Source organism: Mustela putorius, unplaced genomic scaffold, assembly GCF_011764305.1.
Source record: "Mustela putorius furo isolate JIRA1106 unplaced genomic scaffold, ASM1176430v1.1 tig00003962_pilon_pilon_pilon, whole genome shotgun sequence".
Classification (NCBI taxonomy): domain Eukaryota; kingdom Metazoa; phylum Chordata; class Mammalia; order Carnivora; family Mustelidae; genus Mustela; species Mustela putorius.
Window position 1 is genome coordinate 162114 of NW_025422106.1, and position 13491 is coordinate 175604.

A 13491-nucleotide genomic window follows, 5' to 3' on the forward strand; every position below is an offset into this window, starting at 1 on the left:
ATGCCCCACCACAACATCTCTGTTTAAATAATCCAAATGGCAAGAAAAACGATAAAAGAAAATTTTAGCTATCGTGTTTTCAGCCCTCATTAATTGCCATGCAGAATCTTGGGGGAAAACAAAAAACAATTTTCTTCACACCCAAGGTAAGTGGACACCCCCACCCCCACCCCTCAAACGCTCAATTTTATGGAGAACCAATTCAGAAATGCTGAGGAGGTTTTCCTTTTCCTGTTCCTTTACGGAGAGTCTGAGGCTTCTACTCTACCAAGGACAGCAGGAGAAAAGGATCTGCCTATTTGCATAACTGATGGGAAGCACGGGAATTTCGGTGCTTCTGGAAAAAGGGAGCTCTGCGTCTTTAAGGCTCCGCGGAGCTCGGTCTCTGCTCGACGCAGACAGACCGGCTCTGCCGCAGCGACTCATCCTATCGATAAGGTTCACTTAGCCAAGGTGGAGGATGGGAAAAGAATGGAGCTGTCCCAGCTACTCAATGAGATCAGGGCAAACTATGAAAAGCTCCTCACGAGAAATCAGATAGAGACCGTGCTCTCAACAAGGATCCAGGTAATGATTTCATACAGACAGGCACCTTCCAGGATAAGGAGACAATCCCTGTCTATCCAATTCCTGTCCCGGCCTCTCTGAGGTACAGTATTTCCTTTTCAATGCAGTGTCTACTGGGGAAGGAATTTAGGTTTTACTGCGATGTGACTGGGACCACGGGGAAACGCTGGGATTATACTGTTATGTGGCCGTTTGATTCATGTCAATTGATGATTTTTACATCAGTGGTGAGGTTCCTATCATTAACAAAACATGGGGCCAACATGCAATAAAATGGGGCACTCTAACCTCTTTTAGCCATCCTTCAGGAAGGAGGCATTTCAAATACCCTTCGAAAGATATTACAGAGTTATTTATAGAGAATGTTTCAATAACGTCTTTAAAATGGCAAGCTTTATGGTAACATGTATTAGTTTGCTCACTTCGTAGAGATAAAATGAAATAAAATATTTCTGAAAGGTTTCTGTCATCAGTTTTATACCAGATTGTTATAAATAGAAATTATCTAAGTATGTGAAGGTGGCATTCCGAAACAGTGATATAAACTGGGAGAATCAAAATCCCCCAAATTGATACTGACTCTCCACTTACAGATTTTTGCTTTTGTACTACAAGATGAGAAATGTTTATTTCCAGTACAAGTCATGAAATATTTTAGTATTAAAAAGAGGGAGAGCCCAGTTGAATAAAGGCTAAATCCTAATTTCATAGACTTACTTTGTTTTAAAGTGACAATGCATTTAGCAATTAATTAAGATCTCAAACATTTAAATTAAATGCACAAACAAATATTTTAGAAAGAAGATTTAAAAATTCAGGGTTGGTTTTTGGGTTTGGGGGTTGTTTTACCTATTATATCTAAGTTCAAATTCTATTCCAGGCACCCAAATACAGCAAAGAGTGAACTTAAGAAGAATCACCAAAAGTAAAAAAATATTTCTAGGAAATCATAGGACTTTATTTCATTAACAATTCATTTTTGGTGACAATATAAATTTTACCTCTAGGTAATATTTTCATTCTTCACAAAGAATGATCAATATCCTAGATCAAGCAGTCACTGAGATATTTAAGTATTGGAATAGTTCACTCACCTTTTGTAAAGAGAAAGGAAAAAATCATTAGATTATAATTTCTGAAAATTATAAACCAAATAAACATTTTATTTGGCCATGGTACCAATACAAGTTATTTAGTTTGTAAGTCACAATGCCAAAATTAGCAAATTAAAGGGAAAAGGCAAGGCTACTATAAGTTTTGTTTCGGGTCTGTTTAACATATATCTACTTTAGAAGTTGGGTTTTTTTTTTTTTTCCCAAAGAATTCGGAATGTCAGAATAAATTCAGGGAAGCCTGATTCATTATTATAAAATAAAGAAACATAAGCTTTTTGTGATTTATTATTGTAGAACAAACTACCCCCAAATTTCGTGGATTAAAACAACCATGACATTCTCTCATGATTTTGTGGGTTGACTAGGTTCAGTGGGGGTGATTCTTCCGCTGTGCATGACATTGGCTGAGACTGTAATCATCTTGGGGCACAGCTGGGCTGGGACATCCAAGGTGGCTCACTCCCGTGTCTGGTGCCTTGGCAGGGGATTTTTGGAAGGCCAGCTCAGCTGAGACAGTTGGGTCTGTTTCTCTCTCTCTGGGTCCCCTCAGGGTCTCTCTCCATCTGGCCTCTCTGCAATCTCTCCAGCCGGATATCCAAACTTCTTAACATGTTGGCCCAAGGCTCCCCAAAAGCACAGGAGTGCAAGCTGTCAGGGCTTCCTGAGGTTTAGGGCGATAGCTGGCACTTCTGCCACATTCTGCTGGCTAAAGCAAGACAGAAGGTCCACCCAGATTTGGTACGGAAGGGGACCACACAAGGACATGAATTTGGGGAGGTGTGGGTCATTGGGGACTATCTTCAACATCTAGCTACCACATAAATGTAGCTGCTGGTTTCAAACACAAAATCCAAAAGACCAGCAGATACAAGCATTCTTATGCTCTCCTATTTGCTATATTCTCAACATTCTCTTTTGTAGTTGCTCTGCTAAGTGTTGCTGCTTAACTTTGCCAACTTAACACTAAGAAAAAGTGATACAACAAACCAAAAGAGATGTATGAATTTTGTTCTTTAATGCCTTGCCCTAAACTTTGTGAACTTTCATTTACTGCAGTGCTTTCTTTAAAAAAAAAAAACAAAAAACAAAAAAACAAAACAACAACAAAAAAACTATTGTACCATCAAATTAAAATTTGTGATTGCAAAATGCATTTTTATAAAAGCATTAATAAGTTGTAATTTTTGCTACAAAATACTACAGTCAATTCCATACGTTGCCTCTGCTGCTCTTGGGAGCAAATGTTGAGAATTCTGTCAAAGGATACTTTCATTTGATTTGAACATCAGCATAAGAACATTCAAAGCCAAATAGAACATATTCCACTTGTTATTTAATATGATGACATTTAGAAAACAATCTTTAAAGATGTAATTTTGGCTACTTCCCCAGATACCCAAGATTAACATGCTTTCCAAAAAGATCGGTTAAATAAGGTAAATTGACTGGGGGTTCTCCTTCTACAGAAGTCATTTTAGAGCCTCTAATGCCTATGATAACCTAATTCTCTAAATTATTCATAATATAACTTCCCAGCAGTATTTAATCTCTGTCCATATGCCCAGTTCCAGAATTGATCGGTTTCAGATACATAACTTTATCTGCTTTTACAAAGCAGCCTACAAGAAAATACAGGGGAAATAATAGCTAAGTTTCAACCCATCTTCCTCATAAGGTCATAAATAATAGAAAGTTAAGAATCAGAGGCCTCAAACTTAGATTCTCCAAAATGGTACTTTTCATTTAATAGAAGTATTTTTCTCTGCATCTCATAGATTATCATATTAGGAAGAAATGCCTGAGGTTCATTTTGTGTCTCAGAACACTGAAGCAATTCACTTGCTCCCCTATCTGACTAATGAGTAACTAAGCCCTGGGACGCACTTTTGAAATTTAACAGTTTAAAGAAAAACTGATGAGGCGCCTATGCTGTGTTTCTAGGATGACTTTTAAAGGTCTCATTTTCAAGAGCGCTCTTTGTTTCTGTTATTCTTGTGGCTGGTGGCTTACTTAAAGCTAGAAGAAGATATGAGCAAAAAAATGGACAAAGATGAAGAGGCTTTAAAGGCAGCTCGAGCAGAACTCAAGGAAGCGCGACGCCAGTGGCACCACCTGCAAGTGGAAATTGAGTCTCTCCAGGCAGTGGTGAGAATGAGCTCAAAAGAGACTGGCCCACTGAGTCCCCAGACATTTGTTGATTAAAAGAGAAAGAGAGAAAGGAATAATACCCATTACCTTACAGAGAGAAACTTGAAAAGCAAGGCCACAGAATTCTATCCCTGGTCCTAGTTCAACTAACCCCCACCCCCATCATGGCCATTGCTATTCTCAGTTCGTTCAAGGTCTAGTTCATGGCTATAAAAAGGAAGTAATCCTTTCTTATCATCCTAGGGTTCTCTAATTGCTGCAGTTGGGAGAATATAGCCTTGGTGGGGGAGGGGCGGGGGGGCGGGGAGGGAGTCTTCTATCTCCATGCCTAAAATTTCTAATAGTAAAAAATATTTAAATACCTTCCTAAAATGCCTTTTCTAAGCAGCCTGCTCTGCTTTAACATTCACTATTCTATATTTCCAATTTTTTAAAAGCCAAATAAATCAGAATGATAATAAGTCACTCACACTGCAGGGTTTTTGTTTCGTTTTGTTTTGTTTTGTTTTGTTTTTGGCCATAAGAATTATTACGGGATTCCTTTGAAATACTAAGCTCTCTAGCTATCTAGATACAATTTTTTTTTTCATTTGCGTCCTCCACACAGTTGTAAGGAAGCATCTTTTGCATAAGTGACATACCATTATGGCAAACTTTGAAAGAACACGATAGAATGGAGACATTGTAAATCCGATCTCAGCAGCACATTTTGTCTCACTGATTTCACTGATGAAAGTCTATATAAAATAGGAAAGAGGCCTTGAAAACTCCCTACACGCCAGTGAGCAACATTACCAGATGCAGCTGCAAGACCTAGAGGCCGTGATTGAAGGACTAGAAAAAGAGCTGCAGGAAGTAAGGCGGGGCATTGAAAAGCAGCTTCAAGAGCACGAGATGCTTCTCAACACGAAGATGAGGCTAGAACAGGAAATCGCCACTTATCGCCGCCTCCTAGAAAAGGAAGAAATCAGGTACCTAATCCCATATGCAGTCGTTAATGGTCACTTGACCAGAAATACAGAGCTTCTGTCTTTGTTGAGGTAGAGAAATTACGTCTAAAGAGCCATCATCCGCATGGCATGCTCCCTGGGTTCCTACAGCAAAATAGGATTAGTAGACATTGTGAAGAATATGTGGAAGAACTAGTTCCAGCCTCCCAAAATTATGAACAGAATGGCCGAAGTCAGGGACAGTAGCTACAACAAAGAGCCCTTCACACCTATAGCGAAAATGTAAATAATTCTCAATCACTACAAGAATGACCTTTCTGGACTTGCTCATTTTCCTTGTCATTCATCTCTTTTAGAATTAGTTAGTGCCTTCTATGGACCACCCACAAAGAAAGCTTGGAAAATGCACATATTACCACATTCCCCCCACCCAGGGCCCACTCCCACCACAGATCAAAAGCCAAAATTAATAATTTAGTTCTGAATACATGATTTAAAAGACTTCTGGATTTCTTGATAACAAAAGTATCAAAATATCACAAAAGAGGAATTCTTACTAATTCAGCTTCATAATCAGCAATCACTTAAAAGATCACATGGCTTTGAGCACAGGACATCCTCCAATTTTCCATGTTCCCATAGAAAGAAAACTTTATTCTTGCTTGCTCCAGCATTCTGAGTCTTCTACAAAATTAGATGAAACTGCTTTAACCTATAATAAGTTTTGACATTTATTAAAGTTTTGAAAAACATGGATTGAATTCAAAATCTACCACTTACTAGCTGAGTGACACCAGGCAAGTTACCAAACCTCTCTGTGCCTCGGTTTTTTCATCCATAAAATGGGAATGATACTACCCACCTCATAGGATTCCTGTGAGCATTGAATAGATTGTTTGTAAAGTGCTTAAAACAGAGGTATGTTAATATACTCACACATATAATGTCTTGTTAAATAAAATAAGTGGTTGTGGATTTTATTTAATGCCTAATCATTGAAGATGTTGAAAAGTGGTCTTTAATATTCCTTTAATACAATTTTTAAAACATTCACTATGCTATATTTAAGATATACAAGAAAATATCAAGAATGTCATGAACTTCATGTACACACTTCCCCCAGCTTGAGAAGTGAAATATTTGTGGTGTTGCTGAAGTCTCCCCACCCCCACTCCAGGCACCTAACCCTATCCCATAACCCCATTCTCTTTCTTAGTCTAACCTGGCTCCTGAATCTGATGCTTATTTGCCGTAAACATTCCTTTCTACTAATATGTATATATATCTCTGAACAAAATATGAAATTGTTTTGCCTATTATTTTAACCTTTATAAAATTAGCTACAAATTATCTTTCAATTTTCCCACTCAGTGGTATACTAGAAGATTCATTATAAAGAAACAGTGTACCCTTAGTTCATTTATTTTCATTGTTAAATAGAATTTCCATTGTATGAATACACTACATTTTATCCATTCTCTTACTGGTGAGCATTTGTTTCAATTATATGCTAACACAGTGTTGCTTCTATAATATAATTCTTTCCAATTTCAGATATTATGGTTGTATCCAAGGTGAGAAAAAAGAACAAAAACCTTCGACAAGTAGAGTTGGTTTTGTTTTACCTTCAGGTGAGTTTCTGATATAAGTAAACAAACTTAAAAAATAAAGTGCCATTTATAAGGATTATAACTAAATACTATAAAGTAGCAAAAACAAGCAATATTTGAAAGAAGTTTGACATATGAATCAACTGTGACTAGTACTCAACACTGTGGTTTAACGTTTCACGATAACATTTTCACAGCCATTATAAATGAAATATCTTTTTCAACGAAGCTCCCACAAAAGTATGAGAACGAAAAAGTGGAAACAGTGACCAAACAGGCAATACTAAATGGAAATATTGTGAAGGAGAGCACTGAGGCTCATGGTACTATTCAGTAAGTAAAATAACTTTGACTAATAATAATAAACACATGCAAACTTCAGTAATCTTTGCGTGTTTTCAAACATAATTTTAATATGCTATTTTTTAACTCTGACATGAGTAAATATAAACAAAACTCAGATATAGGAGTACTCAATCCTTAATTCGCCATTTTTCCAAAAATATAATCAAAACATGAAATTCCATAGAATTCCTTAGAAATTATACCTGTGTGATTTTTAAAGTATGTAAATTATAAACTCCACAATGTAAATTGTGAGTTATAACTCAAAATGTGTCAATTATGAATTACATCAATTTCTTGATTTCTTTTTTATGTGGAACCCATATTACATATTTTTAATAGATCCATACTTCTTCATATGGAAAGGTTTATTGTATCATTTCAGGACAGAGAAGGTGGATGAAGTTATTAAAGAATGGGAAGGCTCCTTCTTTAAAGATAACCCTCGATTAAGGAAAAAATCGGTTTCTCTTCGATTTGATCTTCATTTAGCAGCCACTGATGAAGGGTGTTTACAGACTAAGCAGGATAATCTACCAGATATAGAAGTCAGGCTTATCATGAGAAGATCATGCAGTATCCCCTCTATCAAACCTCCATCAGCAGCTAATTAATCCAACGACAGTACTTGACTTGTGGACCAAGGTGGGCCATGCTGACTGCTTTCTGTCCCAAAATGTAAGTTATTAAGTATGTATGCAATGATTAATGTGTGATTCTCTTCAGAAAACAAACAGGAAGGGACACAATTTCTCTGAATCTAATTATGGATGCATTCTTTGAAGAAGAGGAGCTTCAAAATAAGATCAGAAATTCAGTATGGTTTCTATTTTGTTTACTCCAAATAGTGTTCTTTTCCTCTTGAAATTTTATCAGAGACTTGTTGCATTAAGGTGGCTTGGTTAAAAGTCTTTGAAATTTCACTCAGTGGCTGAGTATTCTAAGGAAAAGGAACAATTTGTTTAAGTATGATTGTATTATATTAAGAATCACACTGACTTATTCATCATTATTCCATGACTGGTTATAGCTAAAAAGATTTTTCTACTTAAAAAAGAAAGCAATTGTAAACAAACTTTTAAAGAGGATTCACTATTCACATATCAAAAAAAAATTATTTTTTTTTATTTTGAGACAATCATTTGCATACTTAGAAAAATAACAGAGTTACTTTCCACAAGCACTTCCAAACAAACTATAGAACACACCCCTGGCTAATCTGATGATTAAATAAATCTTCATCCAAAAGCTTTTTGTAATATGATCTGTTTTCCAAAGAGTTACTTTATTCAAGGACCTTTAAGGTTGTGTCTTCCCCCACAAAAAATCAGAAGGCCAGTGGCACAAATAAAAGATGAAAATCTTGTTGCTACCATTACTAGAATAGAGTTCTCTAATCTCACCATCCCAACTTTTCCTTCTGTAAAATTAAATGTGACTAATTTGAATATCCAATGTGAGCATTAGGTAAGATACTAGGTAAAAGTATTATAAATATTTCTTGCAATCATTTATGTGAGTTAAGAGAACAATATTGTTATCTAAGTGATGAGTATTTGCAGGATTTCCATTTTTAAATTGTTCAAACTGTAATAAATACGGACAGAAAACCTATTTGTGAATAAGCCAAGTACTGTTGCAAAGTTTTTTAAACAACTTAATTTGTTTAATACAGGCATATTTATTTATTTTAAGACCTTAAATAATAAATACCTGTTTTAAAACATTAGAAATTTATAGGCTATCACTTTTTTTCTAAGCAAAAAAAAAAAAAAATGTTGAGTACAACTTACCATACTTTTTCCCAGCTAAAGTATCATCAAAGGGCTACAGCTCAGTTAGCATTTTCATTACCAGTCTTTGCAATCTCTCTCTCATTTCACTCAGAACAAAATATATATTTTAACCAGGAGAAAATTATGTTAAATCATCTTTAACATAATGCAGGGATATAAAATTTTAAAATTTTCTTTTTCAATTACCTTTAGATTTCTTTCAGCCTCTCTTATTCTATTTAGCAAAAGGGATGATTTGTTTTGTCAAGGATACAATAGCATGTTAAATGCTTATTCTTGTGTAAGCATCTGTCCTAAAATACATCTTATACAGTGTTTTCATTCAATATTAGTTAAATGCTATGCTACTACTAATTTCATTAATGCTTTGAAAAATGCAATCATATAAACTATTGTACTAAAGTTACTGTACTAAGCAACAGTAATCATAATAAAACAGTATCTAGTATAATCTACATGCAGTGTTCAGAACAGTACTGGGCATCATAATTGCTTGTTATAGTAATTCCGCTATTCATCTCTTGTGTGTATAACATGTACATTTAAAAATACAGTACTTGAATTTATTTAAAAAAATTATTCGTTTTGGGGCATTTTAAATCGGGATATGAATTTACCAAAGTAAATGATACCACTACAATAAAAAAAAACCTGAAACATGAACTCCAAAGCTGCATTTTATTTGAGTTTGAAACATTGTATTGTGTTTAATTGTTCCAATATTGTTAGTTCCCTTGGGGAATAAAACTGCAACCATAGACAGAAAATAGTTTTTTATACTTTTTTTGCAAAATAAAAGTTAAGAATGGTACAGTTTAATAAATGATATATTCTAATTAAGAGAATCAAAACAATCGCATCACCCTGGGAAAAGTATAATAGCCATAATTTGCTAAGTGTTTATTCTGCTCCTGGCACTTTCCTGAGCAAGCTCATACGTGTTCTCTAATCCTGACAGCTGGGCTACAAGATTCTATCCTCATTTTATGGATGAGTAGAAATTAATATTCTTCACTCTGATTTTTGTGTATGTTAACATACAAATACAAAAGCAAAGAGTAATTCCAGTTACTAACAATTTTATAGGATCCTTAACCCCGGGTGCTGTAACTAATTCTCCATGTGAGCAGGAAGGAATCACTGGAGTCCCCCTAGGCCTCAATTTCACACTTGAAAACAATAGGAAATGCGGTGCTTGGTAATATTTCTACCCTGCCTACATCACAGAGTTGTTTGAAATAATATACACATGAAAATATTTGATAAAGCACTACTCAAATATACAGCACCATTTGAATGAAAATTGTCATTGGGAATTTGTGAGAACAATCATTGCTGATGGTGATTAAGTAATAGTTCAAAACACAACAGTAATCTGAAAATTTTCTATTTTCTTCCATTGCTGCCAGACGAATTATCTTTTCCCAGGGAGTTGCCTCATTGGAGCTGTTCTACCACAATAGTTTTCAAAGTACAAAAACATTCTCTTAAAAAAAAAAAAAAATGCTTAAATTTAATTTGAAAGTTTCAAGTGGAAACTTAGTATGGGACATGGGCCAAAATTAAACTTTAGTTAAATAACACGTATACACACATTATTCAAATGTGTGTACACATAAAATCAAAGTGTGTGCACAGAGAATTTACTTCTGTGTCTATAAATTAGGGCCAGCATGGACCCACAGATTGTTAATAGATGGACATACTATAGATATATATATTTTTTAAGATTTTATTTGACAGAGAGAGACAGACCAAGAGAGGGAACACAAGCAGGGGAAGTGGGAGAGGGAGAAGCAGGCTTCCCGCCGAGCAGGGAGCCCGATGCAGGGCTCGATCCCAAAATGCTGAAAGGCAGATAGATGCTTAATGACTGAGCCACCCAGGTGCCCCTACAGATACAGATTTTAAAGGAAGGTATACATGTGATCAGTACAAGCCTTTTCCTGTTTCCCTTTCATTCACTTAGACCCTAGGCCAAGACTGGCAAACTTGCTCTGTAAAAGCCCACATAGCAAATATTGTAGGCTTTCCAGGACATATGATCCCTGTAAAAACCATACAACTCTGTCCTTGTAGCTGAAAGCAAGTATAAATAATATGGAAACACATAGGCATGGTTGTGTCCTAATTATAAAAACAGGAGGCAGCTCAGATTGGGTCTGCAGTAGTTCCAATCCCAGGTGTTTGCTCATACCTGTCCTAGACCCTCAAATAAGGTCTGTAGATGCTAGACCATACCCCCAGATTCTCCAGGACCATCGTGTTTTCATCCTTTCCCACACCATGTGTCAAAGCTCGTGTCCCAAATCCCCAAGGCATTTTGCAGGCAACTCGGAAATTTATTAAAGCAAACCATACTTTGTGAAATTCTACAAAACACTGTGAATTACTCTATCCTGGAAATCTACTGGGTTTCAATGTCTCACAAATATTTCTAGCGATAGAAACTGAATACCCATGACTTCTGCTTTCACAGACACAGCTGAGAAAATTAACCTATTTCACCCTTTTGCCTATAACCAGGCTTTTATAAGCTATTTGGCCCAGGGAGAACGCTCTCATCCCTTTCCTTATTTTAAGGGGGAAAAAAATCCATTTAAGGGGCACTTAGTTGGTGCAGTGAGCTAAGTGTTTAACTTCTGATTTCAGCTCAGGTCATGATCTCGGAGTCCTGGGATGGAGCCCAGCCTCAAGCTCTGTGCTTAGCACAGAGTCTGCTTGAAATTCTCTCTTCTCCCTCTGCTCCTCCTGCTCAATATCTCTCTCTCAAATAAATGAACAAATCTTAAAAAATAAAAAGTAAAAAAAAAAAAAGAAAAAGAAAAGAAAAAAAAATCCATTTAAAATAGCTTCATTAAAAATACTACAAACGGGGCACCTGGGTGGCTCAGTGGGTTAAGCCGCTGCCTTTGGCTCAGGTCATGATCTCAGGGTCCTGGGATCGAGTCCCGCATCGGGCTCTCTGCTAAGCAGGGAGCCTGCTTCCCTCTCTTTCTCTCTCTGCCTGCCTCTCTGTCTACTTGTGATTTCTCTCTGTCAAATAAATAAATAAAATCTTTAAAAAAAAAATACTACAAACTACATGGTTCAGTGGTTGGTTCAAAATCTTTTTGCTGTCACAGATCTCTGAAAAATCTGTTGAACTACTAACCATCTAGCTTGGGTGGGGAGCGAGGCAGCAGGAGAAGCACAAAACATTGTACAGAATTTTAGGGCTTAGTCATGGACTACCTAAGTATCCAAGGACTGCAGGATTTTCCTCGTTGTCTCCCATTTCTCCTTTTCCTTCTTCCTTTTGAGCCACGGTTCTCTTTCTACCCCACATTCTGTCTCCTTCCTCAGCTTTTTCCCACAGTACTATGGAAAGAAATCAAAGAGACCTGGGCTTAAATTCAACTTAATCACTCACTAGTTCTGGCTTCCCTGTTTGGGGGGGGGGGGAGGAAGAACCTCAGAAAAGTACAGGTAAGTGTCAGAGAGAAAAGCAGGCCAAGTTTCTGGGTCTTGCTGCCAGAAAGAAAACTAAACTACTTGGGCCTAAGACTAGGCTTCTATGAGGGCTCCTAACAACCTTTATAGTTATAATAGTTTAAATAGTCATAATTAATGATGCATCTCATATTTTCTAGGAATAACCACCATTCCAAAAGTCTGTCCTCTCATTCCCATAAATACCCCAGTACATACAAGATCATACCTGAGTTCGCTTGCGGGGGGGGGGGGGGGGGGGGGGGCGCGTGACACCACAACTCAGTGTAAACAGAGTCTGTCTTGCTGAATATTTTTCTCTTCAGTCTTAATTTCTTCAGGACTAGGGAACAGACTTTTTCCCCATTATATTTTGTCTGTACTCTTCCTTTCTTAATTTTACAACTCTCTGGGAGTGGGAAAAGAGCCAAGCAGAGAAAATGAGATACCCATTGATTCATTCCGCAAATACTGAGCACCTGGACGTACCATATACTGTTCCAGATGTGAAAAGTCCCCACCCTCAAGAAGCCTTTATTCTGATGAGAAGAAAAAGACAACAAAATAAAATCTATAACAAATATAGTATGTTAGGTGATGATAGGAGCTATAGGAGAAAAATGAAGCAAAGACCATGGAGAGAGCTGGAAAATGAGCTGTAATTCTAAAAAGGTTTGAGAAGACCCGCTGAGAAGATGGCATTTAAGTAAAGATGAGGAGGTGGGAAAGTGCATCAGTGCCCCTGTCACACTCAGCTCCCCTCCTTTCTTTTTCCACCATTTTTGTGCCATCTCTTTCTCACTACAGTGTAACATCTAGCACCTGCTGAGGACTGCCTGGAGATGACACAATGGAACACCTGCCCCAGCATTGCACTTGCCCAATCCCCCACCATAACCCCAAGTGCAGGGAAGAACCCAGGCGGGAGGTGCTGGACAAGACGAGAGAAAGAAGGTACTGAGATCCTTGCTGAAGCTCCATGTATCTTACATTAGTCTTTTATAGGTCTCAGATGCTTTTATACTAAAAATGCAATTTCAAGTACAGTTGACCCTTGAACAACATGGGTTTGAACTGTGCAGGTCCACTTGCACATGGATTTTTTTCCCCCAATAAATACACTGGGAAATTTTTTTTGGAGATCTGCAACAATTCGAAAATGCAGAGGAACTGTATAGCCTAGAAATGCCAAAGAAATTTTAAGACAAAGTTAGGTATTACTGTAAGAACACAGTACATAATACATCTAAGGTACCAAATATGTGCTAACCTACCACTTATGTTATCAGTAAAGCTTCCAATCAAAAGTAGACTATTAGTAGGTAAGTTTGGGGGACATCAAAAGTTACAGCTGGATTTTCAATCAGGGGAGGTCCCCAACCCACCCCACCTATTCCCCCCGTTCAAGGTCAACTGTATATTAACTCAAGTACAACTCAGACTACCTATTACCCTTTGATGACCTCTCTTTCAGTCTTCCCCTTCAATT

General features: G+C 37.0%; 1 protein-coding gene across 6 annotated transcripts; it reads left to right on the top strand.

Annotated features, from left to right (window-relative positions):
- Positions 1–340: 340 nt before the first annotated feature.
- On the top strand, positions 341–9194 carry KRT222 (keratin 222). 6 transcript variants are annotated; one of them, XM_004764585.3, is made up of 6 exons: positions 341–567; positions 3699–3827; positions 4581–4801; positions 6335–6411; positions 6588–6723; positions 7121–9194. In XM_004764585.3, the coding sequence occupies exons 1-6, from the start codon at positions 472–474 to the stop codon at positions 7347–7349; spliced, it is 888 nt and encodes a 295-aa protein (XP_004764642.1). In that variant the 5' UTR covers positions 341–471; the 3' UTR covers positions 7350–9194. The 6 variants fall into 6 exon arrangements, with proteins under 6 accessions (XP_004764642.1, XP_044926180.1, XP_004764643.1 ...); XM_045070245.1 differs by having other exon boundaries at positions 450–649; positions 3624–3827; XM_004764586.3 differs by having other exon boundaries at positions 450–649.
- The last annotated feature ends 4297 nt before the right edge of the window (positions 9195–13491 follow it).